This window comes from Filicampus tigris, chromosome 12, assembly GCF_054856515.1.
Source record: "Filicampus tigris isolate MCC_2025a chromosome 12, RoL_Ftig_1.0, whole genome shotgun sequence".
NCBI classification, from domain to species: Eukaryota; Metazoa; Chordata; class Actinopteri; order Syngnathiformes; family Syngnathidae; genus Filicampus; species Filicampus tigris.
This window is the reverse complement of record NC_141228.1, coordinates 3,009,251-3,037,197: the sequence shown is the minus strand read 5'-3', so window position 1 is coordinate 3,037,197 and position 27,947 is coordinate 3,009,251. Positions and strand designations below refer to the sequence as shown.

Below are 27,947 nucleotides of genomic sequence, written 5' to 3'. Positions count from 1 at the left end.
CATTTTCGTCTGTAGATCATGGCATCCAAACGAAGAAGAACGGTAATGACCGTGGAAGAGAGAGTGAAATGCATCCGATTAAGCGAAGCTGGACACTTCAGGAGACACTTGGAGTTGGAAAAACTCAAATCTACGAGACTTTATAAAACACGAAATTGATTCTGGCTCAGTACGATTCCAGCAGTTTGCCTGCTCAGAGGAAATTGTTTGCAGCTCGACGGACAAAGTACAGTGGCGTAAATGAACGTGTCCTTTTGCATGCAAAGGAATCACCAGATATCAGTGATGATCAACTAGACAGTTACATGCAATTAGTAACAAAACTGTATGATACGCAAACATTTTCATACAGCAAAGAATGAAGCCAACACAACAACTCAAAATAGACACATTTTTTCCTAAGTCTAAGAAAAATCAATATTAAAATACAATACAGTGGTACCTCTACTTTTGAAATTAATTGGTTCTGGATGCCCTAATCCGTTCCAAGACCCCCAATATTCGGACATAAATGTTTTATAAAGCATAAAAATGCATCAAAACATGTAACAAATACATGTTACAATTAGATTATTGCACAATAAATGAGAGTTGTGCATAATGTAAAAAACAAAGAATAGAATATAAAAATGATGGTCGTTTACCTTTTAATTGCTGTCTTCATTTGCTTTTTGCTCTCTTTGGTTCATGTTCTCTCTCAGAAGTGTTTTTTGCCTGGCGTTTTGTAAAGAACTGATTTAATAACGTGGCGACTGTCGATACATTACGGTCATATTCTTTCGCGAGATCAACCAAACGTATCCCTATTTCATACTTTTCTATTATCTCTTGCTTTGTTTGTATGGACAAAAAAACGATTTTCTCCTTTTTTTTCTTTTCCTTGTTTCTAATCGGAACACCTTATGGCTCGAGGGGTGAATTACGAGGACGCTGCATAGGCATATCTATCACATCTCTATCTATCCAGCTGTCTACCAACACACATAGACACATACGGTGGAGGTCCCTCTTAGCCAATGGCATGCCAGGAAGATGCAAGGTAATAGCCAAAGGCAGAGCAGCTATGAGGATGTTGCGTTCAGGAAACTCTGGAGCTGCGAGCAGCAGCCCATACTGTATTTTTACTTTTCGTATCCTGAAATTTCTTTCGTAACAAGAGGCAATACTTTCCTGCTGAGGCGTTTCGAAAATTTCGTATAAAGAGACGTTCGTAAGTAGAGGTACCACTGTATGGTTTACTGTAGTTAAGTACAGTACTGTACTGCATTGGTGTTACAGTATTTTTTTCAACAGTATTTGGACCATAATTGTTTTACTGTACTGTATTTTGTTCATAGACCTGTACTTTATAGTGCAGTTTTTGTTTAATAACATTTTTTGGGAAAATATTTTTTTTGCATTATATTGCTTGTGTTGTTAACTTAGCACATCCGCCTCACAGGTCAGAGATCGTGGGTTCGATCCCGGCTCTGGCCTCCCTGTGTGGAGTTTGCATGTTCCCCCCGTGCCTGTGTGGGTTTTCTCCAGGTTCTCCGGTTTCCTCCCACATTCCAAAAACATGCGTAGTAAGTTGACTGGACACTAAATTGCCCCTAGGTGTGATTGTGAGTGAGGATGTTTGCTTGTCTCTGTGTGCCCTGCGATTGGCTGGCAACCAATTCGGGGTGTCCCCTGCCTACTGCCCGAAGACTGCTGGGACAGGCTCCAGCACGCCCGCGACCCTTGTGAGGAGAAGCGGTATGGATAATGGATGGATGGATGTTGTTAACTTGTTACACAACTTGTTGCCATACTTGCACGTTTTATACAGGACATGTACCGTAGCCGTTTCCCACAGAAGGAAATTCCGTTATAAGGAAAGATTGGACAATGCAAATATGATTTCTTACTAGAGAATACTTACTGTGTATAATTTTTATTTTGTCTTAGTAATCAACATAGTTGGGTACTTTACCCTTTTTTGCTGGTGCGGCCTCCGTCTGCGACCTGGTTATCCTTCGGTCCTCATCCCTCATCCCTCCGTCGTTATTCATGAAAAATCATCCTCCGACCCCGTACCCAACATTCCCCACTACTGTTAGTCTAGATTTATTTTTATCAAATTCTGTTCCTTATATTTCACTGCAGCACTTTCACTTACTTAGAGTATTTTTCCTCTGTACTATGTACAGGTTAAAATGAGCGTTTCTTCATACTTTATATGTAGATGTATGTTGGTGTGTATATACATGTGTATATGCACATAGTTACTGCGTATATTTACATAAGTTTGATTTGGAATGTTTGCCGCTAATGTTATACATTAATGGCTACATTATTCCGCCGTCTCTGTGTGACCTATATCTGCTGCTGTAACACTGAAAATTTCCCCACTGTGGGATCAATAAAGGCCTTCTTATCCTTATCTTATCCTGTCTCTCCTCATCCTTTTAAAGCGCTTCCATCCTTACAGTCCGTCTTCCTCGTCCGTGAAATGGCCGTGCACTAGAGGGCAGACTATGACTGTGAGAAGAATACTGCAGGGATGAAACACACATGAAAAAGAGCACTGTACAGGGTTGTGAAGGCTGAAGTCATGGAGGCTCTGTGGTATCACGGAAGAGAACAGTGGTCTTGCTTTTTAAAGGTACCCAACACAACCCATTCATTTGGTACTTGACCCGGTTAGGGACGATTAGAGGGATGGATGAAAACCCACTTCCGTCCTTGCTTAGTCTGTCCTTTTTAAAAGACTTCTCATCCTCTGTCCATGCATCCACAAAATGGGCGTCCGTAAGGACGGACGGACCGTTCCATCCCTGGGACGGAATGCTCATCACTGGTAATCATGTGACATTATTTTAACATCATGGTACTGTATGTTATTCACTACATTTGTTAACAAGTAACTAGTAACTGTATTGCAATGCATTTTGAAAGTAAACCTGCCAACCCTGGTTTTATTTTACCTTAAAAAATTCAAAAAATTCAACTACCAATGGAAACTGGGTGCAATTAGCAGAGGCATTTTACTAAAAAATCAGTCTTTTTCTATTCTATTCTAGAATAGATTTTTTTTCTATTCTATTTTAAATTCTTTTTACTAAAAAAGTCTGCCTTTTTGTCAAGCCAGGCCAAATAGTAATCGCCTATAGGTCGGTCCGACTATCATTTGAAATGGGCTTCCGTTAGCGTTTCCGTCGACAAACTTCACCGCCACCACCCAGCTTGATGATACCAATAACTAATCTAACAACACAGTGGGCACACCCTGGAGCTACATGAGATGCTCATGTAAGTACATTATGTGCATTAATAGGCACACATGGATGTTTCTAATCATGTTGTGTATGTATAGGTAACTCACAGTCCTATAATAATTAATCCACAGCCACAGATTAATGTTTTATTTCATACAGTCCTAATCAGTTTCTTTCATTCCCTCTTGCCCTTTTGCCACTCTCTGAGCCTCCCTCTCAGTAAGTCCTTCCCCTACCAGCTCATCATGCTGTTCCATCTACCCCCCTCCCCCAATCTTCCTGACCAAGAGCCCACTCTCGATTTTTTTCTACTTGCCACCCTCTCAATCCCTCCTCCTTGATGGAAAGCAGGTGCTGTTTTCTCAACTCATCTCGTCATTTCCTCCCTGTGGCTATGTTGCCTTGGCATCAAAATGGCAAGTGTTTGGAGTGATTAGGGCTTGGTGGGGGTGGGTGAGCCAATACATGCCCTGAGATCTGACAAGGACACACGTTTCACAGAGAGTAGTGAGAAATACACTGGATTCGAGAGCATTCTATTATATATATATATATATATATATATATATATATATATATATATATATATATATATATATATATATATATATATATATATACATAAATATATATATATATATATATATATACATAAATATATATATATATATATATATATATACATATATATATATATACATAAATATATATATATATATATATATATATATATAGATAGATAGATAGATAGATAGATAGATAGATAGATAGATTAGGGTTGTCAAATTAGCGCGTTATTTTCTAAATTAATCCAACCCTCTTTTGACGCCGTACATTTTTTTGATCGCATGATTAAGGTTTCCATAGCAACCAGCTGCTGCAGTGATAAAGACTGCTGGTCAACATGATCTATACATGTTGTAACTTGAAGAAAAAAGCTTTAGAGTAGAGGAGGCGTTACATCTGCTTCAAAATATTGACGATGAGGATGAATTGCTCGGCAGACACATGCACGGCTGTGTCCCCCTTAGGTTTGGGCACCGAAAACCCGGAATAGAGTGAAATCGGTTCCATCATTCCGGTTCTCCCGGAACCGTTCAGATTTTAGAACGTCGGTGCTAAGTTTCGATTCCTAGTTAGCCGCGCAGAAGAGCTACGAACGAAGTACGACCGATTAAAAAAAAAAAAAATGTGTGCGTGCATGGCGCGCAGCCTCGGACACCTGTCGCCGAAGCTGCGTAGCAATAGCACGTTAGCTCGTCCCCACTCGCGCTCAGTTCCTCGGCTCGCTTCGTCCCGGCCGGCAAGCGTGGGCAGCGACGGCGACTCTGGGCGTGCGCCGGGCCCTTCCCACGGATCTCCACAGCTGCAGCGGCCGCTGTACACCGCAGTGGCAGCAGTCACCCTTCACGGGGTCGGTGATCCTGCCCGGGGCGGCCCGGCCAGCTCATTCGGCCGACGCCTAGCCATAGAATGACGCGATGCGGCTCAGGACCCAAAGTCAGAATCGGCTAAGTACGTCTAATTGCAACATTGAACCAACAAGTTCAACACACAAATGCACATATCCAGCTAATATTTATCTTATATCATACGTAGCCGCAGCATATAAATAAATACTGTACCTACATACAGATACATCATATGGTTACATAGACTGCTTGAATTGGATAGACTTTCCTTGCTTGCCCTTAAAATGCAGCATTGTGTTTGTCATATATATTTTCTCTCTAAAGCAAGACTAGATTAGCCAATCAATTGGTGTTCAGTAGCATGCTTTCAGTAACAGCTGAAAGACGCGCGCGTGCGTGTGTACCTGTATGTGTGTGTCTTTGAAAAGGGCTGAGGGGCTGTTTGCGTGAGTTGAATCCAATGTTGTTTTTTCAATTGAAGCGAACGTCAACCCAAACATTTTTTTTTTCAAGAATATGTTCTATGCAGGCCCCTAGTTCAAACAAGGCAGTCTGATTAATATTGTATTTGTGGAATATGAGTTAAATTGTAAAATCCATCAATTTTTTTTACCATCTCAAGGGTCGGCCATTTTATTACTTCTGTCGGCTGAAAATGACATCACAGATGTGCTGAGGGCTAAAATAGCGACCAATCTTGGCTCAGTTACAAAAAACAGGTGAGCTGTGATTGGTCGTTACGTGAGCCCTGAGCAACTGTGATATCATTTTCAGTTGAAAGACGTGACAAAATGTCCGCCCCCAGTGATGACTAAAAACAGGTGGATTAACTCTTATTCCACAAACGCAATATTTATCAAAATGCCTTGTTTCAACTAGTGGGCTTGCATGGAGCATATTCTTAAAAAATAATATGCTTGGGTTGACTTTGCTTGAATAAAGTATTTGCATGAGAAAATGAATCCTCTTATTCATGTTAAGGGTATTGAACTTCAAGAAAATAATGGGACAGAAAAAAATATCAATAAATAAAATGTGATTAACTACGAGTTAACTATGAAAAAATGCGATTAACTACGATTAAAGTTTTTAAGCGCTCGACAGCACTAATATACATACATATATACATACCAAATTTCTGTTTCGATACCGATACCAATATGTATTTTGATACTTTTCGATACTTTTTGCAAACAGGTTAAACACTCAAATGTCAATATTTTCCTTTATTTTAAAACAGATTTTGAGAACAATAACTTAAATAGCTTTCTCTACTGAATATATTGGCACTACACATACAGATAAACTCTGCAACTGCCCTGTTGCACCTTTTAGCATCTTTGCTGTCCTTTGGGTACTTCATACGCTGTTGAAAGACATCTTGGAGAGTAGCTTGCTTCTGTGTTGGTGGTGTCACCTTCTCAGAGCCAGTAGCACTCTACTTCTGTTGTTGGTGGAGGGAGAAGGTACCGTATTTTAATTAACATGATCATTTTATTTATTTTCTACATTATTTATATCATTGCTTTATTTTACTTGTTCTTATTTTTCAAAGGGTTTGTGTTTTGAAACTATAAATGAAACATTTAATGGACATAACTAGAAATTTGAAGAATTAGATTAGAAAAATAAATTGAGGTTCATTATATCATCTAGTATAGGATTAGATATTGTGGGCTACTAAAATGTTTTACAAAAATTTGTTTCAATATAATATTTAATTTAGATAATGTTATGCCTTAATTGGTTATTTAAATATTTTAAGAATGTAAATACATTTTTAAAAATATATTTTATGTATTTATTAACCATGGACATGTTCTTTTTGGCGTACCCAACAACTGGCGATAGAACATTTCTACTCGACAAACAGATTTGTAGAAAATACTAAATTTATAATCATAAATTACTAAACAAATACAAAAATCACTCACACTTGGCGAATAAAACAGCTTAATTTCATCCCCTGGACATGTTTAAGCTCTCTGTATGTCGGCTACTGAAAGTGTACGACTGGACCGGGAGGAGCTTTAGGCCTATGCTAATGTCATTGACACTGTAGTGTAGTGAACTGGTGAACAACATTATCAATTATTGTTCTTGACAGAAGTCGCGGAACAAATTCACATGGTTGTCCTTCAAATGTTTGGACAAATTTGACATATTGCCTCCCTTCGCGAGGCAGACTTTGTAGAACCGGTGCTTCTGTGTTTAGTAGCTCGCCTTTGTCATTTGGTTTGAACCCGAAGTACTTTCACACCGTACTTCGGGTCCACGTTTTATTAACGAGTATGGGATTTTCTGCAGCTGCTCTGCTGTTCCTCATTGTCTTCCACCTGCTTTATCTGCGCGACTTCACTTTCTATCTCAGCCTGTGACTGTAAGGAGGCGGAGGCGCGTGGGCAACTACGTCACACTCGCTGACCCAGCTGTGCTTAAAGAGACAGGCTCCAATTTACCAATTCAATCACATTCAATAAAAGGAAATACAAGTACTGTTTCTCTTTGAATGCTGGTATAGTACGATTTTAAAAACTCTAGTATTGTGGTACTATATTGGTACCTGTATACCGAGCAACCCTAATATACAGGGTCAGGCAAAATGATCTGACAGAATTATAGGTTAAATAAAAGGCTAATAAAGTAAAGAAACAAAAAAGTGTTTTTATTTTCGAAAACATACATGTAATGCCATTTTTCCATATAATGCTATTTTGCTTTGTTTCTTTATAATGCCATTGTTTTTCGTTTCTTTTTCAGTTGATATCATGAATTGGACTGGTGAGCATCACACTTTCATTGTGAAAACATTTATCAAAACAAACGAATCTGTAACTGCAACACAACGAGCGTTCCGTTTGCACCTCAATCTTGGTAGACATGATCCCGTACCAGCTCGAAATATGATCTTATTATGTGTTTATGTTATGTTATGTTATGTTATGTTATGTTATGTTATGTTATGTTATGTTATGTTATGTTATGTTATGTTATGCAGTGTGTGGAAAATAATGGATCCCATTCGACTGAATTAATTGGTCATTAAAAAAAAATAATGAAGCAGAATGACATTATATTTACTTTTCGAAAATAAAAACACATTTTTGTTCCTTTACTTTATTTGCCTTTTATTTAACCTATAAATGTGTCAGATCATTTTGCCTGACCCTGTATCTCTCTCTCTCTCTCTCTCTCTCTCTCTCTCTCTCTCTCTCTCTCTCTATATATATATATATATATATATATATATATATATATATTAGTAGTCAGGGGTGCACATAACTGGTACGTAGGTACGCATGCACAACAGAAATCACTGATGCGTAACGTCATGTGAGTCACGACGCGCCTTCGCGTACCTGTACACAGTGGTGCAAAGATGATCCGTGAGCGGCACGGATCAAGCATCACGGTCCGGGCCGGGCGCGATCCGCAGAATGGTTGTTGAATAAAAACTGTGCGTGTTCACATTAAGTCTACGTAATTAGTCCACATTCACTGTAATGTCGACTGAAAATGACATCACAACTGCTCACAACGACCAATCACGGCTGACCTGTTTTCAGAATCTGAACCGTGATTAGTCATTGTGAGCAGTTGTGATGTCATTTTCAGTCGACAGAGGACAAAATGGCTAAAAATTTGTGGATTTTGCTGATTAACTCGTATTCCACAAACACAATATTCAGAATGCCGTGTTTCAACTAGTGGGCCTGCTGGGAACTAGGGATGTGCGCGACTAGTCGTTTAACCGTCTACGATTTATTAAACATTTTGTATTTTACTAGTCTGTTAAACGTGGCATCACGCATCTTGTTCCACACGCCTCTGCCTCGACCTCTGTAAACATGCTGAGCACCAAGAGAGAGAATAGCTCCCTCCCCCCTAAAAAAAACCCTATTTTTTTGTGTAAGCGTTCATATTACCGATACATTAAAAATGCGACCTCTGTCTTGTCTGCTGTATGAACACATGCGTCGTCAAAGTGGCCCACCTGCGCAGAAGAAGTAAATGTGTTTGCGGAAGTAAATGTGGTCCAGCGTGTCGGGGCATTCAAACGATTAGGTAGCAGGTAGAAATAAATACAGTATTTGGGGGAAATTGTGAGGCGACGCTTTATCATCTCATTTCATGCAAACATCCCTAATGATGACGTCGCGTCATACCTGTGCGTAAAAAAATCAATCTACCTGAGCCGTGGCTGAATTACTACGATCGCCATAAATGTCCACTTTATGCTTCACGTTTCAAGTGGGATTAAATTAAAGAAAATATAAGGTCAATAGTGTTACTCAAAACAACTTTGCAGATTCGATCCCCCTACTGCCAGCACTTTCCCTCCGCCTGCGTGTAGCGCATCTTGGGCTCGTCAATGTCGTATACAGTACATGCGACCTGGCCCTTCAGACCACGAATGCATTGGAAAAGATCGGATACGTATCCGATTTAGGACCACATATGAAAGCGACCCAGGTTGCATTTGAAAAAATTGGAATTGAGCCGTTCAGACTGTCATAAAATAAATCAGATACAGGTCGCATATGGGCAAAAAAATCCGATCTGGGTCGCATTTGCCTGCGGTGTGAATGTAGCCTTAAAGGAAAGACACACAGCTGAAAAAATGGCTGCTGACTGATTTTCGTGAAAAATTACATGATCGGAATATTCGATCAAAGCCTCTTATTGCCGATCAAAACATCCGATCACCCGCAGCTCATGCTTGGCTGCCGCGAGATGAAATGGCAAAAAAGTTTATTTGTTTAATACACGACGACGTCCCTCCGTTCAAAAGCATCACTCGCGCCACCCTGCACGCAACCGAGCTACATTGACTCCAATTAAAACGCGCCCCCAGAAAGGCTCCCTAATGCAGCCGCGCCTCCGCTGCGAGCAGAGGGGAGGTACGCAACAAGCTTCGGGTGATCGGATTTTTTGATCGCCAATAAAAGGCGTTGATCGAATATTCCGACCACCGAAGTTGGTGTGAACATAATATTGTTAGCTGTGTGTGTGGAGCTTAGGTCTTGTAATACTGTATCTGCCATGAAAAGGTACGTCGCGCGAGGAGCATGGCCAAAAGTTTCAAAGCAACCAACTTAATCCGACATTTGAAGAACAAGCAATTGTGAGACTATGGTCATTTTACGAGGCTCACTGCATTGAATAAAGGTAAGGCGGACACAGCGCAGTATAAGTGGCATTATGCCACAGGGAGACGCATTGTAGATCACTTGTGGGCAACAGACCCACTATATCATTTTATAATTCACAAAGAGATTAACAGTGACTTTTTTCTCATTGACAAATGCACAAGATAGTTTGTCTATGCACAAGACAATAAACGAGTTCCCGAGTCATTTCAATTTAGGAACTCATTGAATAGTTTATTTAAGTGAAGCCTGCACGTGACTATTTTTTCTACTTTGATTATATTCTGAACCATGCAATGTTTTTGTGGCATGTTATTTATTTGACTTTTTGCATAATTAAGTCTTTTGAGACTGCTGATTATTTTGATCTGTTTAAATCTTAAAAAGCTTTTTTAAGTTTTTCAGTTATCCTTTTGACTGAGTAATTGTTGTATTGTGCCAGCAACGGTTTTGTTTTTTTTCATGCTTTTGAAAATATATATAGATTTTTGTCAAAATTACGGCAATAATACGGCTGTTTTCGTTTTCAGATAATATCGCATAATAGCAGTCACCATAAATAAATGGAAAAATATCCAGATATTCCATGTGATCGGAATTGGTATCGGCTGATCTCACTCATGCATGATCGGTATCGGTGTCATAAAACCTGATTGGAATGTCCCTAACTTTTTCCACATATATATATATATATATATATGGGGAACATTTTAACCATTGTGTTTTGCTACAGTGTATATATGTGGAAAAAGTTAGGGACATTCCAATCAGGTTTTATGACACCGATACCGATCATGCATGAGTGAGATCAGCCGATATATATATATATATATATATATATATATATATATATATATATATATATATATATATATATATATATATATATCCATCCATCCATTATTATATATATATCCATCCATCCATTATCGATACCGCTTATCCTCACAAGGGTCGCAGGGCGTGCTGGAGCCTATCCCAGCTGTCTTCGGGCAGTTGGCGGGGGACACCCTGAATTGGTTGCCAGCCAATCGCAGGGCACACAGAGACACTTAGGGGCAATTTAGAGTGTCCAATCAACTTACCATGCATGTTTTTTGGAATGTGGGAGGAAACCGGAGTACCCGGAGAAACAGGCATGGGGAGGACATGCAAACTCCACACAGGGAGGCCGGGGCCGGGATCGAACCCATGAACTGTGAGGAGGACGTGCTAGATCACTGTGGCTGAGCTCCAGAGATGCAGTAGGGAGAAAGTTACAGAAGTCAACTATCGCTGCAGCCCTCCACCGGTCGCGCCTTTATGGCAGAGTGGCCCAACAGGAGCCTCGCCCGCATAGACGCAACTGGAAAGGATCTGCAAGGAAGAATGGCAGAGGATACCCAAATCCAGGTGTGAAAAACTTCTTGCATCATTCCCAAGAAGACTCATGACTGTACTAGCTCAAAAGGGTGCTTCTACTCAATAAAATGCGCTAGGGTCTCAATACTTATGACCATATGATATTTCAGTTTTTATTTTTTAATAAACTTGCAAAACTGTCTACCTTTCTGGTCTTTTTCTGTCAAGATGGGGTGCTGAGAGTACATTGAGAAATAAAATGAACTTTTTTGATTTTGTCAAATGGCAGCAATGACACAGTAAGTGAAACATTTCAAGGGGTCTGAATAATTTCCGTACCTACTTTATGTCCAGCTTTGTTTATTCAGGTTAAATGAGCACAAGAGAGGCTGAACAGCAGTTGTATGTTTAAGAGAAAACAACTGTCAATCCATAAAACCAACCAAAGATGAGGATATACGATGGAATTCCTGAACATATGCACACCACAACACACTCAAAGTCATAAAAAGAACACAGAAAGACTGTAGGAGAAAAAAAAATCCACTTTGGGTCAAACCCCAACAAAAAAAAATCAAAACAAAAAAACTAAACATTAGTTCTCAAGTACATCCGTACTCTTAAACAATTATGTAGTGCCCCCTAGTGGAAAGACTCATGATATACTGTACCAATGGGGGAAAAAAACCTGTAACTTCAGTTATGAAACTGTTTAGGATATTCACAGAGTCAAAGTTCCATATTGCCCCTTTTAATCTTCTTTCCGAATGAGTGCTATATGCGTTTTATGTAACCTTCCCAATCCCAAACATGGCATCATTGCTTCATTTCTCCTTTTAGGATGGCAAAGAGCTGTCAGATTGTTGCCTCAGCGAGTCTTTTACGTCCCCGACATGCACGCTGGGCGTCGACCTGCGCCGAGGCCGGAGACGTTTATCTGGCAACCTGCAGCTGCCACCATTGTCGTGGCGTCAGGGGGAGAGGGCTCGGACACCTGACGATGACTTCATGTCCCGACCCACATCTTTACTTTTTGGAGCCCCTCCCAGGATAGACATCACGCCGGTTGACCCTGAATGGTGAGTACATTTTGTAGAATTGAAATAATCACTGTTTTGTGACAGAACAAAAATATGTGTGTGGGGGAAAAAAAACAATACATTAGCAGGAATACAGTGCATATTCATGCCATACAAAGTAGCCGTAACACAGACGACCATCTGGTTTAATCCACACTACTTCGTGGAATGTGAATAACAAAAAATCAGGAATGTACCAGATGCTGTTTAAATTTAGGGTTTCTATATTCTGGCTGCTTGGACTGCTAGTCCCTATAAATGTTTTATCACACACTGTAGCAAAACACAATGGTTAAAATGTTCCCCAATTAAGAGCCATCCAGTCAGTTTCGTGACTCCCAAATTGGATATGTAGGCCATACACCATCCAGTACCTTTATTCCTCATATTAGAGGCGCCTGACATTATTGGATTATAACTCCAATAATCAGTTGGTGTTTGTGTGAGCGACCTACAAAATTGTGGGGCAATGTTATACAAGATTTTCATTGTTTATGAAGATCTCTTTGAGTAGTGAGCCTCAACTGATCGTTTGATTCTCAAGAGTGCATTTTTGCATCACAAAAATTATACAGATAAAAAAAAAAAACGTTTAGAGAAAATCAAATAATGTAAAGGTCACTCAATGAATGATGATAACACCAAAATCGGGACCTACTGTATAAATGACAGCTTTTAAGTATGATCTTGTAGTCAGATCAAGCAGATTGCAACGATGTGACCAAGTATTGTGTCCAACGTACATCTTATTAAGCTAATAAGCAGGAATGGGTGAATGACAATTTGAAACATAGCTGACAAAATAGGCCTGTGCAGCTTTAGAAGATACACTCTAAATAGAATTTAAGATTACTTAATTTGTGTGTGTACATACAGTACATATAGTATTCGGCATAAAGACGTAACTTAACACTCAATCCTGACATTCATGCATGTACGGTGTATATTTGACAACTATAGAAGAGGATGTCTGAAAATCTCTGAAAATCCCAATATCAGCCTGAAACGTTCAAGAAAAATGTCCCAACCATCATGCCTCAATCAGATCAACAAGTAGGGAAGTAAATGTGATAACACTGCACAGTATTTGATAAGCAGCCAATGTGGATACATTGTTTCTTTCATGAAAAGTGTTCTTTTCAACAAATCAATGTTTTCCTGTTGTGACAAAAATTGTGCTATGAGGGATTTCGTTTTAGGAGGACATTTGTGTTTTCTGCCTCCATCTCTTCAAAGGATAATGACCCCATTTTTATTGACCAAAATTCAATACTAACATTACACTATCGTTGACAAAATTGTGCTTTATTCCTGAGTTTTTGTGAGTTGCAGTGTCACTTTCTTCCACAAGAGAGCAGTGAAAACATAGGACTCCGTTTGGTTTATGTCATCACATTATGTCAATGTCTGGGTCAGGAACACCTTTCTGAACACTGAGAGACTCCCAAGTGACTATGTAGTCACCAAACTATGTGTGTGTTTGTGTCCATTTGGTATGCACAATTGAAGTGCTTGTCTCTCCTATGGAAGTCCTCCTTTTCCACTCGTATTTATTCTAAGTGCCTTTTCAATGTTCAGAAGGGGAGAGAAGATGGTTGTTTCTCTTGTTGATACACTTCCCTCATTCACTACCAGACATTTTCAGATCCTTTTTCCCCTGATGTTTGAAAAATATATAAATAAATTCCTGGGATTAAATGGCTGGACTGTGAAAAGACAAGTGAATTTGTCGATAGCAGTGAATGAGTTAATTGTTCCAAACCTGAGTGTACTATGCAGACTGATTGCTGAAATTATGCAGGTATTAGGAGTGATGTTTTTGCCACTGGATAATGAATATTAACACTTCAGTTTGGACATTTCAATACCAAGTACCACCTCAAAAAAAATGTCTGTCACACACAGACGCAGGATCGGTGGTTAGAAGGGGGTCTCCAAGTGCCCACTTCAGAGCGGCCAATTTTACATCATCCGCAAGTAGTGATCTTGCAGTTCCCTTTAAAATGTACTTCACGCATGCTGATCTCCTGCATCTACATGTTATGGAGATCGCGACCCCTCTCTCTACGCTGAATTTAAAGGGAATGAGGGGAGCCGGTTCCATTGGATGGCAAACAAGTCAGATGTCTTCCTTCCCACAACTGCAAATGCCAACTTCAATCCGCGCCAATGTAAAAAAATAGCAAAAGAAAGAAAACTCCACTCACGCGCTGGACTCGCGCTGGGCACAAAAATATTGTAAGCTATACTGTAACATGCCCAGTTTATCTTAGATATAGGAAATAACAAAATATACCTTAATAATGTTTCAAATAAAATGTATTGCTCTTAAAACTTAAATAAAATTGTACCTTAATAAATGTGTGACAACAAACAGCGCTAAAAGATTAAATACAAATAAGTAACATATCATACTTAAAAGTCTCATGGGTATATTTTGCAGTCTTAAAAAAAAACTTTTCATCATATATGGTAAAACTGTCTCTGTGGCCTGACCAGTAGAATATTACTAAGATGGTGTTTTGAAAAATCTTTCCTCTCTTCCCCCATTGTATGGCCCTTTTTTTTTTTTTTTTTTTTTTCTGTCAAGGCAAGCGAAGGCATGACCAAATCGTCTGTCTTCTTGTGTGTGCAAATGCAGTCACGCACACTCACGCAAGCAGTCTGCAGACTACTGACGTATTTCCCCCCTTTAACTGTGTCTTTGTGCTCACTCTTTTCCTTTCATTTATTCTTCCCTGAATGTCCTCTGTTGTCTGAGCTTTTTTTCCACTCTCCCTCTTTACTCACATACTCCACAAACCTTTGTGTATCAATTTATGTCTTCTAATCTGGGCCACAGTGCACTGTTGTTCACGCGCACAAGCGAGGGCTGCGGTATGAAAGAGGGAGCTAAGAAAAGAGGAGCTTATGTAACTAAAGACGCTACATTAAGGTCTCTCATCTCAAGACGTTAGTTCAACACCCCCCGCCCCCATCACCTACACCTGACCCACTGTTAGGCATGCAAGATCTACTTCCCCCTGGCATAAACAAGCCCCACGCATATTCTCATTGTTGCAATGGTTGTCACTGAGAGATGCTATTTATATAGTAATTATTTCGTGGTATCCCCCAAGTAAGTGACTTTTCACTACTTATCCTGTTCAGAATATTATCATCAGTAGGGATGGGACAAGACAAAAATCCCACGAGACGAGATGTCTCGTTCTCGCGGACTCAGTCTCGTGAAACAAGACGAGATTTTTGCTAAATTTTGAATTGAAAAAAAAAAACCTAATGTAATTTTTTCAGTTTTCAAAATGGTTTTTTTTTAACAGACTGCAAGAAAATTAATCATCTAGCTCTAAAGTGCAAATGCAAACAGGGGTCACTTTCGTTACATGCTCTCAAATATTGCTGCAATAACAGCTAAAGCTGAGATCTTTCCTCTTACTGAATACTTTGACAAAATCCAACTGTGCTCGTGGGGCAGTAACTCAATTGTATATAGTGTATTATGTTAATTTATTGGCTTTATTTATTTATATTTTATATATTTGTTAATATTTATTGATATATTTATTAATAGATGTATCACTGCCTCTTATTGTTTTTTTTGTTTGTTTATTGTATTGTTTTTAAAGTACTTTGTTACAGCTCTAGCTGTTATGAAATGCGCTATATAAATAAAATTGTATTGTATTGTAGAGTTCAACTTGTTTCTCAGTCGATCTTCAACAAGAGGAATGCCGCTGCGTCTGTCAAGATTTCTGAAACTCGTCGTAGTTCTGGGCTCCTCAGAACTGCAGATACAATTTATGTATTTTTTTAAAATCAAGAAATTTATATTGGCTTCCATTTTCAGTTTTGTCGATTTGTTTTGGAGGAATCAAAACAAAACAAACGACTAAAAACATCTCCTAATAATGAACAATATCTCCCTGTATTTTGTTGGGGTGCCAGGGATTTTGCTGCTTAACTCATATTCCACAAATGCAATATTTATCAGAATGCCATGTTTTAACTAGTGGGCCTGCACAGAACATATTCTGGAAAGAAATATGTTTGGGTTGACTTCATCTTTAAGTCACGTCTGGGCAAGGTTTATCGTTAATATGTCTAGAGATATATCATCTCAGAGTAACTGAATAAACCTTTTGCAGGTTTTTGTTGTTGTTTTCTAATTACAACAACAAATACCAGGGCTGCACAATGGCAGCTTATTAAAACAATATAATACATTTACTCTTTGAGCTGAGCTTCCCTTGTAGTCTTGGAGCAATCGCCACTGGTTGACCTTCTTCGAGACCTAATGAAAGCAGAGAACATTTATTTGGGAAAGCACACTCCAAGACCTATTAATAATCTTGACTTTGACTGAATGTGGTTTCATCCTAATATTAGACCAATGTCAAGACGTCTGTGTACATGTGTCTTTTTAGTCAATATACATACTGTCAGGACAACTTTGTCAGTTTTTGTTCAACTTTTTGTTCTTTAGCTAAATACAGTATGGGAGTAACAATAAGTAAACCACTGTTAATAAAAAGGTAAAAAAAAAACAACTAGGCTACTTACCACTTTGAGGAAATAAATGTGCAGAGGGGGGCGGCTTTCAACCTAATTATCATCCAGTATCATCTATTTAACATAAAGGTGGTTCACTTTCTTTTCTGTTCTCATGGCAGATGTAAAGTGTGTCTGCTTGCATCAAAAATATCTGCTTCATTCCATTCTTTGTCTCATAGTATTATCAATAGACATATTGCAGGACAAAGGAGTGTATAGCATTTGTCACTCCTCTAACTACGTGTACATCTCAACAAAGTCCCGTTTCTAATTTTATGATTGTCATATGATTGTCCCCTTTTTGTCATCACAAGTTCTGCAGTGGCATTACAACATACAAGTACTCACAAAAAGTTAGGGATATTTGGCTTTCAGGTGAAATGTATGGAAAATGTAAAACGTTCACACTACAGTGATATCAGATCATGAAAGTAGGACATTTAAGTAGAAGGATGCACTGGTGATTTCCTCATCTCAAACAATTCACTGAAACAAAAGTTAACAATGGTGGGCACACCACAACAAAAAAATTCAATAACTCGTCATGTGCCCTTGAGCATCAATTACAGCTTGACAACGACGTCTCATGATGTTCACAAGTCGACTTATTGTCTGCTGAGGCATGGCATCGCACTCTTCTTGAAGGCCAGCCCTCAGGTCATTGAGGTTCTGGGGTGCAGAGTTTCGAGCCTCTGCACGACGACTCAGTTGATTCAACAGGTTTTCAATAGGATTCAGGTCTGGTCAAAGTGCAGGCCATTCCATCTCAGCTACACCAGTCTCCAACAACCGTTCCCTGATGATGCCACCTCGATGAGCTGGAGAATTGTCGTCCACGAAGATGAAATTAGGCCTGTGTTGATCATGTAGGGGCACAATCACTGGATTCATGATGTTATTCAGGTAGTATGGGCTTGTCACAAAGTGTAGGGCAGTTCTGTATCAACTGAACACACCTGCCCACACTGTAACACCGCCACCACCGAAAGCTCGTCTGGTGACAACAAGTGGCTGATGCGTAGCGCTCTCCTTGACGTTGCTTCCCATCATTTCTGCTCAACATGAATCGACTTCCATCAGAGAACGGCACTGAGGCCCACTGATGACTCATCCAGCATAAATGCTCCCTGGCCCATGCAAGATGATGACGCCTGTGCCTGGTGCTGTGGTCAGGTTCCCTTGCAGGTCGTCTAGCACGCACACCACGCTGATGTCAACGCTTTCGAATGGTCTGACGTGACACCCGGGTGCCTCTCACCTCCTAAAACATGCCTGGAGTTGAGTGGCATTCGTCATCCGGTTTCTCAGGGCATCGTTCACAATGCAGTGACCATCAGCATGGGATGTGGCCAAAGGATGTCCACTTCTACATCTTTCTGTGACTCTTCCAGTCTCTCTGTTGCAACCTGCTGATGACACTCTGTGACATTCTAAATTCAGTGGCCACTTCGTCTGAGAACGTCCTGTTTGAAGCATCACAATGGTGAGGTGCTGTTGATCCATTGTTATTCGTTGTCTTGGTCTCATGATGTCCAAATGTGAACAGTATGATGAGGACGACAGTTTAAACACCAGCTCTAATTGAACCAAGACATTTATTGGTCATTATTCAAGGATCAAATACCTGTTGTGAATTTTGCCGTACTGAAACATTTAACAGTTGGACATGTGCATGCTCAGAGAAGAGAAGGTCACATTAAGTTCACCTGTAAAGGTTTGAATGCATTTTAGGTTCGTCCTGAAATTTCACCCAAAAGCCAAATATCCGTACTTTTTTGTAAGTAGTGTATAATAAAGCCCCAAGAAACAAAATGCATTTGTGGAATGAATCACCATGGTTGGAAAATGACTTTTTTTCCCCTCTCAATGGGAACAATCTGAGTGTGGCAGCATAAAGAGAAAAGAAAATACATGGACATTGGATATTCTCAATTTGGAATCAGGGTTATGATAGTTTGGGAATTTTAATTATAGAGAGTTTTTATTTCGTTTTGAGTTTTGTTTTTGAAATTTAATTTGTTTCTCAGAGCGGGTTTTTATTAGTTTGAGTTTTTTCAAAAAAATTTAGTTTTAGTGTAGTTGTAGTATTAGTTTTAGCTTTTTTTATTTTGGATATTTCTTATGCGCAAGATTTGGAAAAAAAAACCCATAACAGTAGGTATTATGTAGTATGCACTCCCCCCAAAATATTTTAAAAACAACAATCATCCACAAATCAAATAAAATATTGTATATCAGTCCAACAACTGTGAAATGCAATTCGTGCAGGCATAATGTTGCTTGTAAAGTTGGAAACATACAACCCTAAAATCTTACAGCTAGCCTGCACTCGCTTTCCATTCCCTTGTTTGCCAAGTAACAAACTTCTAAAGTGCATTTGTGATTGAATTCATATTTAGAAAAACTGGTTGTTCTGTGCACTATTTTTATATATATCTATATTTTTTTTCAGATATAAACCAAAAAAGGGGAGCACTTGTATAGCGCCATGTTTTCGGGCTGAGTTTAGTGAAAATCGTCGCTTCGGAGTGACGTCATCTGATGGCACTTTTGTATTGGCTGCCGCTAGATGACGTCGCTTCCCGGCGAGACACAGTTAAAAAACAACAACTCCCAGATGACGAATTTATCTTCCTCCTTCCCGCTAACGGCCATGCTGTCGTGCTGCCAAAATAAATACATTTAAAATTAATCGCAAAGATATCTGTCAATGTGAGTGCAGCGTAAATGGAAAAATTGGACGTAGCCCAGGGTGTATACAGTCATTTGGAGGGGAAAGGCAAACTCAGTCATGCGGTGCAACACATCTGTGTACTGCGCTGACAAAAGTTGTATTTTCACTTCAACACAAGGTCTTGTCCTTAAGATGCTAAGTGAATCATCTCAGTGTTTTTGTACATGGTAATGAAGATGTATTATTCACATCTTGGCGGTGAAAAGCGTCAATCGTGTCACTCGCCTCTTCATCTCTAAAGCATCCTCCCAGCTGACACTGACAGCAGTTCTACAGCAACTGACAATAGCGTCTGGCTCTTTCTGTTGTCTGTTAAGCACCTTCAGCTTTTTTTTTCTCTAACTTTCATCACTCCACTGGGGTAAATCGTCTTACATTTCCATACACTGTACCCATAGATTTTTATGTGCCATGATGCAATAATTCATTGGATGAGAATGGACGGGGAAGCAATCAAAACGATCAAAATAGATCACGGATTTGGATGTGTTTTTACTCGCATGAATGAGTATAAAACATGATTGCTTCAAATAAAACAACAACAACTTTAATACTGATTTCCGTTTGGGAACTCCCATGGCCCCAGGCAATTGTCTGTGTTTGCCTTTGCCTGTTGTAGTTCCACGCCTGGATGCACTCGTAAATGTGAGCTTGATGTCATCAAAATACACCAATCGGTGATGTACACACATTGCCTTCTGTTCCAAACAACATGCAGAAACATATTTACTATGTTCTAAATATAATGCATTAGAGGTGTGCCGATCACTAAATAAGGAAAATAATTTCAGATGGTGGTCATTAGTGTAATGTATGTTATTGTTTTTATTCCATATTTTTTATTCCATGTTGCTGCCCAGAGATGATGCGTTTGCAATCATTCATGTGTGAAATGGACAGTATTTTGTGTCAATTGAGTTTGTGTCAATTGAAATGTACGTGCATGTGAATAGACAAAAAGGAAGAGCAAGAAATCTGATATAGGCATGAAATCAGAATCAGCCTCTTCCTGTAGTTAAATACAGCCTAGCTAATCTAACCTCTTAGACTACGGCAATTAGAAAATGAATGTCTTCAGGGTAATTTCCAGAGCTGGGCATTTTACTAAAAATTTGCAGTCCGTTTTATCGCCCTCTGCCTACAAGTCGGGGTGCCCTTCCGCTGTCCGTCTATCCACCATTTTCACCACGAAAATAGACGACTACATAGACCAAAAAAATGGCTTCAGACTATGCTTAGTCTGACTGTTTTTTTTTAAGTTTCCCATCTATTGTTTATCGCCTAAGAAATGGCCGTCCATCATAGGCGGATAGGCGGACCGGTCCGTCACATAGGCAGAATGCCCAGCTCTGGTCATTTCAATGTGGAGACTCCACTGTACAACCATAACCGCCCAGGATTTTTCCCTTTATCAGTTAAGAACGGGAGGGCCTCTGCCTGCCATTCTACTTGAGGAGTTGCTGGCTTGACAAATAGTCTTCAAGTCAATTCTGGGGTCAATCCGAACCCAACACAAGACAAGGGTTAACATATTAGCACTGCAGTTCTCTTCTTCATAGAGGAAGTCAATCCAAAAATGTTCTTCACAATAATATGTTCTATGCAGCCCCACTAGTCTAAACTTGATATTCTGATTAATATTGTGTTTGGGGAATACGAATTAAGTAGCAAAATCCACTTGTTTTTATCCATCTCATGGGATGGCCATTTTGTCACAGAATGCTATGTTTAGACTATTAGGGGCGCGTAGAAAATAATAACATTGTTGAGAACATTTTCGGGCTTACTTTAAACACTTCTTTTTTAAGACACATTCAGCTGCACAGACAAAGTGCGAACATTTTTAATACTCGGTCTACTGTATATTTCAAATTCACATAGGCTAGGATCACACCGCAGGTCTTAATACTCAATTCAGATTTTTGGAAAAAATCTGATTTTTTTTGTGTAAGCGTTCATATTACATTAGAAATGCGACCTGGGTCTTGTCTGCTGTATGAACACATGCGTCGCCAAAGTAACCCGCACGCGCAGAAGAAAAGATGATGTCACTCCCGAGTCCCGATGTTGTGTTTGCGGAAGTAATTGTGGTTCAGCGTGTCGGGGCATTTATACAATGAAGCGATTAAGTAGGAGGCAGAAATAAATACAGTATTTGGGCAAAATCACGAGGCGACGCTTTAATATCTCATGTCATGAAGACATCACTAACGATGACGTCACGTCATAGCCGTGCGTAAATAATGAATCGATCTGAGTCGTGGCTGAATTACTACGATCGCCATAAATGTCCACTTTATGCTTTCATGTTTCAAGTGGGATTAGATTAAAGTAAAATATAAAGTCATTAGTGTTATTCAAAACAACTTTGCAGATTCGATCCTCTGCTACCAGAACTTTCCCTCTGCCTGCGCGGAGCACATTTTGGGCTCCGGATGACGTCAATGTCGGATATATGCGACCTGGCCGTTCAGACCACGAATGCATTGGAAAAGATTGGATATGTATCCGATCTAGGACCATATATGAAAGCGACCCAGGTCGTATTTGAAAAAATCGGAATTGAGCCGTTCGGACTGTCATAAAGAAAATCTGATACAGGTCGCATATGGGCAAAAAAATCTGATCTGGGTCACATTTGCCTGCGGAGTGAACCTAGCCATAGTTATTCCTTTGGAATTTCTTTTGTCCCTTGTTTGTTGTCACTTTCTTGTTGTATTGACCTTCTTCCAATATTAAGACGGTATGTTCCTCCTTTATGTGGAAAGGGTTCGACTGCTTCCATTCAGAGCAAAAGGAATTAATATGCATGAAATTGTCTGTGTGTGTGTGAGTGTGTGTGTGTGTGTGTGAGAGAGCGAGAGAGAGAGAGAGAGACAGACAGAGTGAAAGAGAGTGAGAGAGAGAAATCGTTGATGAACACAGTGTTGTAATGTGTTCCTTATTCTGGAGGACTTTTATGTACAAATTACATGCACATGTTTATTCAAATCAGCTGACCTATTGAGAATCATGCGTGTTTCAGTTCAGGTTCAGATACCCATTAAGCTGTTTGCCTTAATGGCTTGTGCAAATATATATTTTTTCTTGGCCTACCCTTGCAGCTTCCCTGCCTCGCTAAAGGTCACAACATCAGCAGAATTACCACAAATTCCCTCTATAGGAAAAAATAATAAATAAGTCAGACAACCTGTTACCGAGCATGCCAGCTTGTCGTCACTCCGGCGGCCAGCCAATGGTCTAAAGCGGAGGCGTGGCTTTTGCTCGCTGCATGCCCGCTCTCAGTTTCTCAGCTGTGTGTATCCTGAATGAAAGAGCAAGTGAAGCATTTCCTTGCGTGCTGTCCTCCGCTCGCCGCCCTGCTTGCGAAAGTGACGAGCAATCTGACTCGGGGCTCTACATAGTTGGGAGTCAGTGTGCGCCACTGAAGTGCCTTCAGGGAGGTCTGGGCTGTTTTCCCACCGACGAGGTCAGTCAAGCAGGAGTTGATGGAGAGAGAAGAGCAAGACAGCAGGAGGCAATTTTAAGCCCCTCTGAATCTTTCATAAGGGAGCTCTCCAGCATCAAACTGCGCGGATGGACTGCAAGAAAGAGTTGGTCCCGGGATGCGCTTTTAGCAGGAGCGAAGAGTGACACAGAAACACAGCTAGAACCAATTTATGACTCATCTAGACCAGGAGGCTGAGAAGCACTGAATTCTTGTTTCCTCCTCGGAGTTGGATGTAATCCTGCTGTGTGTAAAGGCCTATTGAGATCCTCAGATGAAAGGGCGACCAGCAGAAAAGCAGAGTGCAGCAGAGAAAGGGAGTGGGCATGACTGCTGTCTGGCTAATCCCTAAACCCCTTAATAACAGCGCGGAGGCAAAGCAACCCCAAACAATGCAAAAGGTGTGTTGGCGATTCCTGGTATACGACTTACCTCACTGTATCTAATCAAGAGGAAGGCTTAAACCTGCTTTCTATGAGCAGCTGACTTTGGACAGAAATTGGCTGAATTTGAAAGTCATCCAGCCCACACAGAGATGTCCTCAAATGAGCTGAGTGTTGAGATGGACTCCTGCATTCGGACATTCAAGGAGCATATGCATCTAGAACTGGAGCCCCCCAAGGTGCCTGGCATGGTGGGAGGAAAACGGGGCGGCACATCCCCTAAACTTTCCCCGCGGAGCTCACCGCGGCTCTTCCGCAAGCTGATGGTCAACAAGAGCATCAGACAGAGGCGTCGCTTCACTGTAGCTCACACCTGGTAAGGCTGATGGGAGCTGGGAGGGAAGATGCACGGGAAAGGCGGAACAAGGTTGGGACAAACCGGAGTTGAAATTCGGGGTAGTGGACAAAACGTGTTACGTGCAAGAAAAGATGAAAGAAGGAGAGAGAGAGAAGACAAAATGATGGGGAAATTGGATATAATTGGGAAAGATAGCCTGCAGCCAGTGGATGCAGAAACAAAGATAAGAGGGGGCAAAAAACAAACAAAGGGGATGAACCATGGAGTCACAGCGGGAGAAAGAAAAGTGGAGCTAATGTAATTCCGTAGACTGAAGAAGTTCAAAAAAAAAACGCAGTAAAGAATGCTTCATCTGTCATAAAACAGCAAATTTCGATTTACATTAAACTCTCTTGTCAAAAGTGAGGCCAAATTCAAATATGACAACTGTCTGGTGATTTGCCACTGGGCTAAGGAATTATGTAATCGAATAAAAATCACATACAGCTTTCCCTGTCCTCTATTTAAATTTACATTTGCTCTTTACTTCGGTGCATTTTATTTTCATGTGCATGAATCAATTTTGGGTTGTTGCATTTACGTCTGGTGCATTTTAGGTCACCATGTATAGATGGCAAACCAACACAATACATCTAAACCTATGTCACCACATTCTCGTATATGATGTATGGAACACATGATTTGTCTATGCATGAACTTCTTACATGCTCACATCCTGACTTTATGAATGAATCGCTTTGCCCTTTTCTATTTTGGGCATTTTCACCCCACCCCCATTTTCTCCCCCATGATTTTTCTGCAGTTAGCTGCCACCGCTGTGAATTTACCACGAGAAGGGAGTGTTTAATGTGTTATGCAATATATGGATTAGTGGCATGGGGTGGGGGCTGTCTACTTTCTAGCCTCAAGGTGACTCTTCTCCTTTGTTTAAAAACAACAACAACTCCACAGCCCCTTCTGTGTTCTTAACATTGTTATACAGTTTGAATGGGATTCGTAAAGACCATCTATCAAAGCTGTATTCAGTTTATGATGAAGTGGGCTTTGCAAGGGGAGTTGTGTGTTTAGAAAGGAAATGAATCCAGATATGAATCTGTTCCTGCATGTTGTATCTGCAGGCTGTACTGTTTGTATGATGGAAAGGAGATAACACACTCTGTGTGTGTATGTCTTTGTGGAAATAGTATACCTACAATTGAGTAGTTTACGCCAAATATGAGTATCCAATCGTTATATGTGTGTGCAAATATGCATACTGGTCTAAGTTACGCTCTTTGGTCTTTGATATCCTCCTGTTCCTGTGTGGCTCTCCTCTTCCTTGACCAGCTCCCAGGGACTCATATCGCTTTATCTCTTCTTGTATAGCCTATTTCTGAGCAAAGCAGAATCTGCGGGGGTTGGGTGGGTACAATGGGGAGGGGCATATGAGAGAAAAACAGGAGAAAAATGTTTAAATCATTTAAAGACGTCACCAGTGTCCTTTATATTGGCTCGTAAGTATATGAGCTTAACTCGGGGATGTAACAACACCAACTGTGCAACACATTAACAGTTAACGATTAACTGATACAGTTCGGCCAGTTCACTCAACAATCATTCTTATGATGAATTCACCAAAGCGCATCTTTCTGTAACCGAAGAGGCTCAGAAAAATAAACAAATTAATGAATTAACTAAATACGATGTAATACACGAGGGTGGCATGGTGGTCGACTGGTTAGCACGTCCGCCTCACAGTGCAGAGGTTGTGGGTTTGAATTTGTCCCCTGTGTGGAGTTTGCATATTCTCCCCCCGTGCCTGTGTGATAAACAGGAATATGTACTCACACACACATTTCACTTTATAGGAAATCCAGTATCATTACGGGTAAACATGCAACCCTCATTTTAAGAATTTGCTTTTGCCTTAAAGTATCAGTCTTCCTCTGATAACTACTAGTAGGCTCATTGTCACTATAATCAAGCAGTCATAGTGACTTCTTCTCACAACATTCCAACAGGGAACATGAAATAGTGGCACGGATTTAACTTGCACACTCAAGGCTGAATGATTTCATATTCCTTGCAGTTCTGGGTTTGTATGACTATATTCATAGATTTTTTTTGTAATATATATCAGAGATGGGGGACTCGAGTCACATGACTTGACTCGAGTTGCTATTTTTAGGACTTGCGACTTGCTTGCCAAAACCATGCGAATGACTTGACTTGACTTGGGACTTGGTGTCTAAGTGACTTGACTTAGACTTGAACCTTTTTGACTTGGCAAGTCATCCTGTTTATAGTTTTAAATCTGCATTTCAACACATAAAGGAAAGAAAGAAAAAGGGCGGGTTTGTTTCACTTATGCCAACCTGGCAACCCAGTTACATCACTTGTTACTGTGAAGTGGTAAGTCTGGTAAACAGCAACAGCGTCGGAGCAACTCCGAGCATCATTAATTTGAATTCATGGATTATTTTGTCAATGACGTTCAAAAATGGATGGAAAAACGCATGGTTCGCACCTCACGGAATGAAGACACAACAACGACAACGTCTAACTTCATTTGTCATTCCAAAACCCACAGAGAGGTAAGACAACACAGCGAACACTGGTAGGGGACCAGTAATTTAACGTAACTAGGTGCGTGATGGTTTGTGAAAACTGTCCGAATCGCTCATTTTGACTGTGGTGTTTCTATTCGCACAGTCATGCAAAACTAACTGCCTCCTGCGCTCCCTTTTATTTAATAATGACATGACGTGATGTGTACGTTGTAAGTTGCTTTTATTCATCAAAACATAGACACATTGGTGTTACTAGCATGTTGCTAGCAGTCATTTGGTGAGAGAAAAAAAGATGTGGAGATGTCTGGATTCAAGAATGATCGTTTTGATGAAAACAGGAAAAAAAGAATAAGCAACATGCAGGTTTTGTACTCGAAGATGAGAGAGACAACATCTACAAGTTTCGTTTAATTTGTCGGACGTATATAAGATAGCTCTGTTAACCTAAGCTAACAAGTTAGCTTGACAGTTTAGCTCACCAATCGCTGGTCAAATACTTCATGTCAGTTCTGCATTTCATTGAGAAGCCAATCAAGCCATAGATTTGACAGTATGGACACTGTAATCTTGAAACTATACTGTTTAAAACAGCGGTCGTTGTTTAAGCATAGACATCGCTATGTAGAGTGAGAACTTCAGAGTCTTTAAAGCAACACTCTGTCATATGTCAGTTTTTGTTGATTATGGCGGCGCCATGTGGACAGAAGCGGTAGTGTTTTGACAAAAGTCAACCACATTTCCCATGCGTACCAGCGCATAGTGTCTTGAAATCCTGAGACGTCCTTATAGCGAAAGATGGAAGTGAGTATGCCGTAAAGCAATTCACGACATTTGTATTTTTTGGTGTGCCAGGGTTGATCCCATCCTGCTCAAAGTTGTTTTGTGCCAGCGAAAACGATACAGACCCCCTCAGGGCATGAAGTCCCATTCAACTACTGTACTTGTAAGCCAATGTTTCATCAAAAGAGTTGTGCAAAAATGTTATTAAGGTCGATTTCTTGCCAAGTGCTGCTTTAAATAGAGTCCAAGCAGAGTACTTTTCTGTTCTTGAGCGTATCCACCATATTTGATGTGGCACCCCCTAAATTCATGCACATCAACTTCACTCAACTTCAAAAAGTGTCAACCCATAAAGGGCACAAATTTAATGCATTTCATTCACCCATTTACACACACTAATTAGATTTGGGTATACTCATATACAGTAAATGTTAGACTGAAACAAATAACATGCATTCTTCTAAATAATTCAAGTGCATTCATTTTATAAGTTAATTGTTTTTCTTGTTATTTTTGCAGATGTAAATGTTGATTACATTTATAGAGATAATGTACTCTTTGTAGTAAGATCAGGGAACAAAATATTTTTTTATTACTCCAACATACGTTTTACTGAGCAAGATGTTATGCTTTGACTTCCTTCAGCCAAGTAATGATTTGAAATTTGGTGGTGACTCGACTTGACTTGTTTGATTTTTTTCGCAGTGACTTAGGACTTGCTTGAGACTTCATGGTTACGACTTGACTTACTTGTGACTTGGATATATGTGACTTGCTCCCACCTCTGCAAGATATTAAATGATGTGACTACAAAGGACTTGACTTAGGTCTTCCACATTTTAATTTTATTATCAGTACTTTCTGATCTTGAGCTTGATCTTCTG

General features: G+C 40.0%; 1 protein-coding gene across 4 annotated transcripts in view; it reads left to right on the top strand.

Moving 5' to 3' along the window:
• The window catches only part of pde4ba (phosphodiesterase 4B, cAMP-specific a), a 199,516-nt gene that overhangs the window by 42,691 nt on the left and 128,878 nt on the right, over positions 1-27,947 (top strand). Inside the window, exons 3-4 of one of the 4 annotated variants that reach the window (XM_086046215.1) lie at positions 16-2,626; positions 11,983-12,221. In XM_086046215.1, coding sequence (XP_085902341.1) covers positions 2,576-2,626; positions 11,983-12,221 — 290 coding nt within the window. In that variant the 5' untranslated portion in view covers positions 16-2,575. Of the gene's footprint in view, positions 1-15; positions 2,627-11,086; positions 11,194-11,982; positions 12,222-22,826; positions 23,753-27,947 lie in introns of those variants that run through there. The other 3 variants (XM_086046214.1, XM_086046216.1, XM_086046217.1) reach the window with 3 other exon arrangements.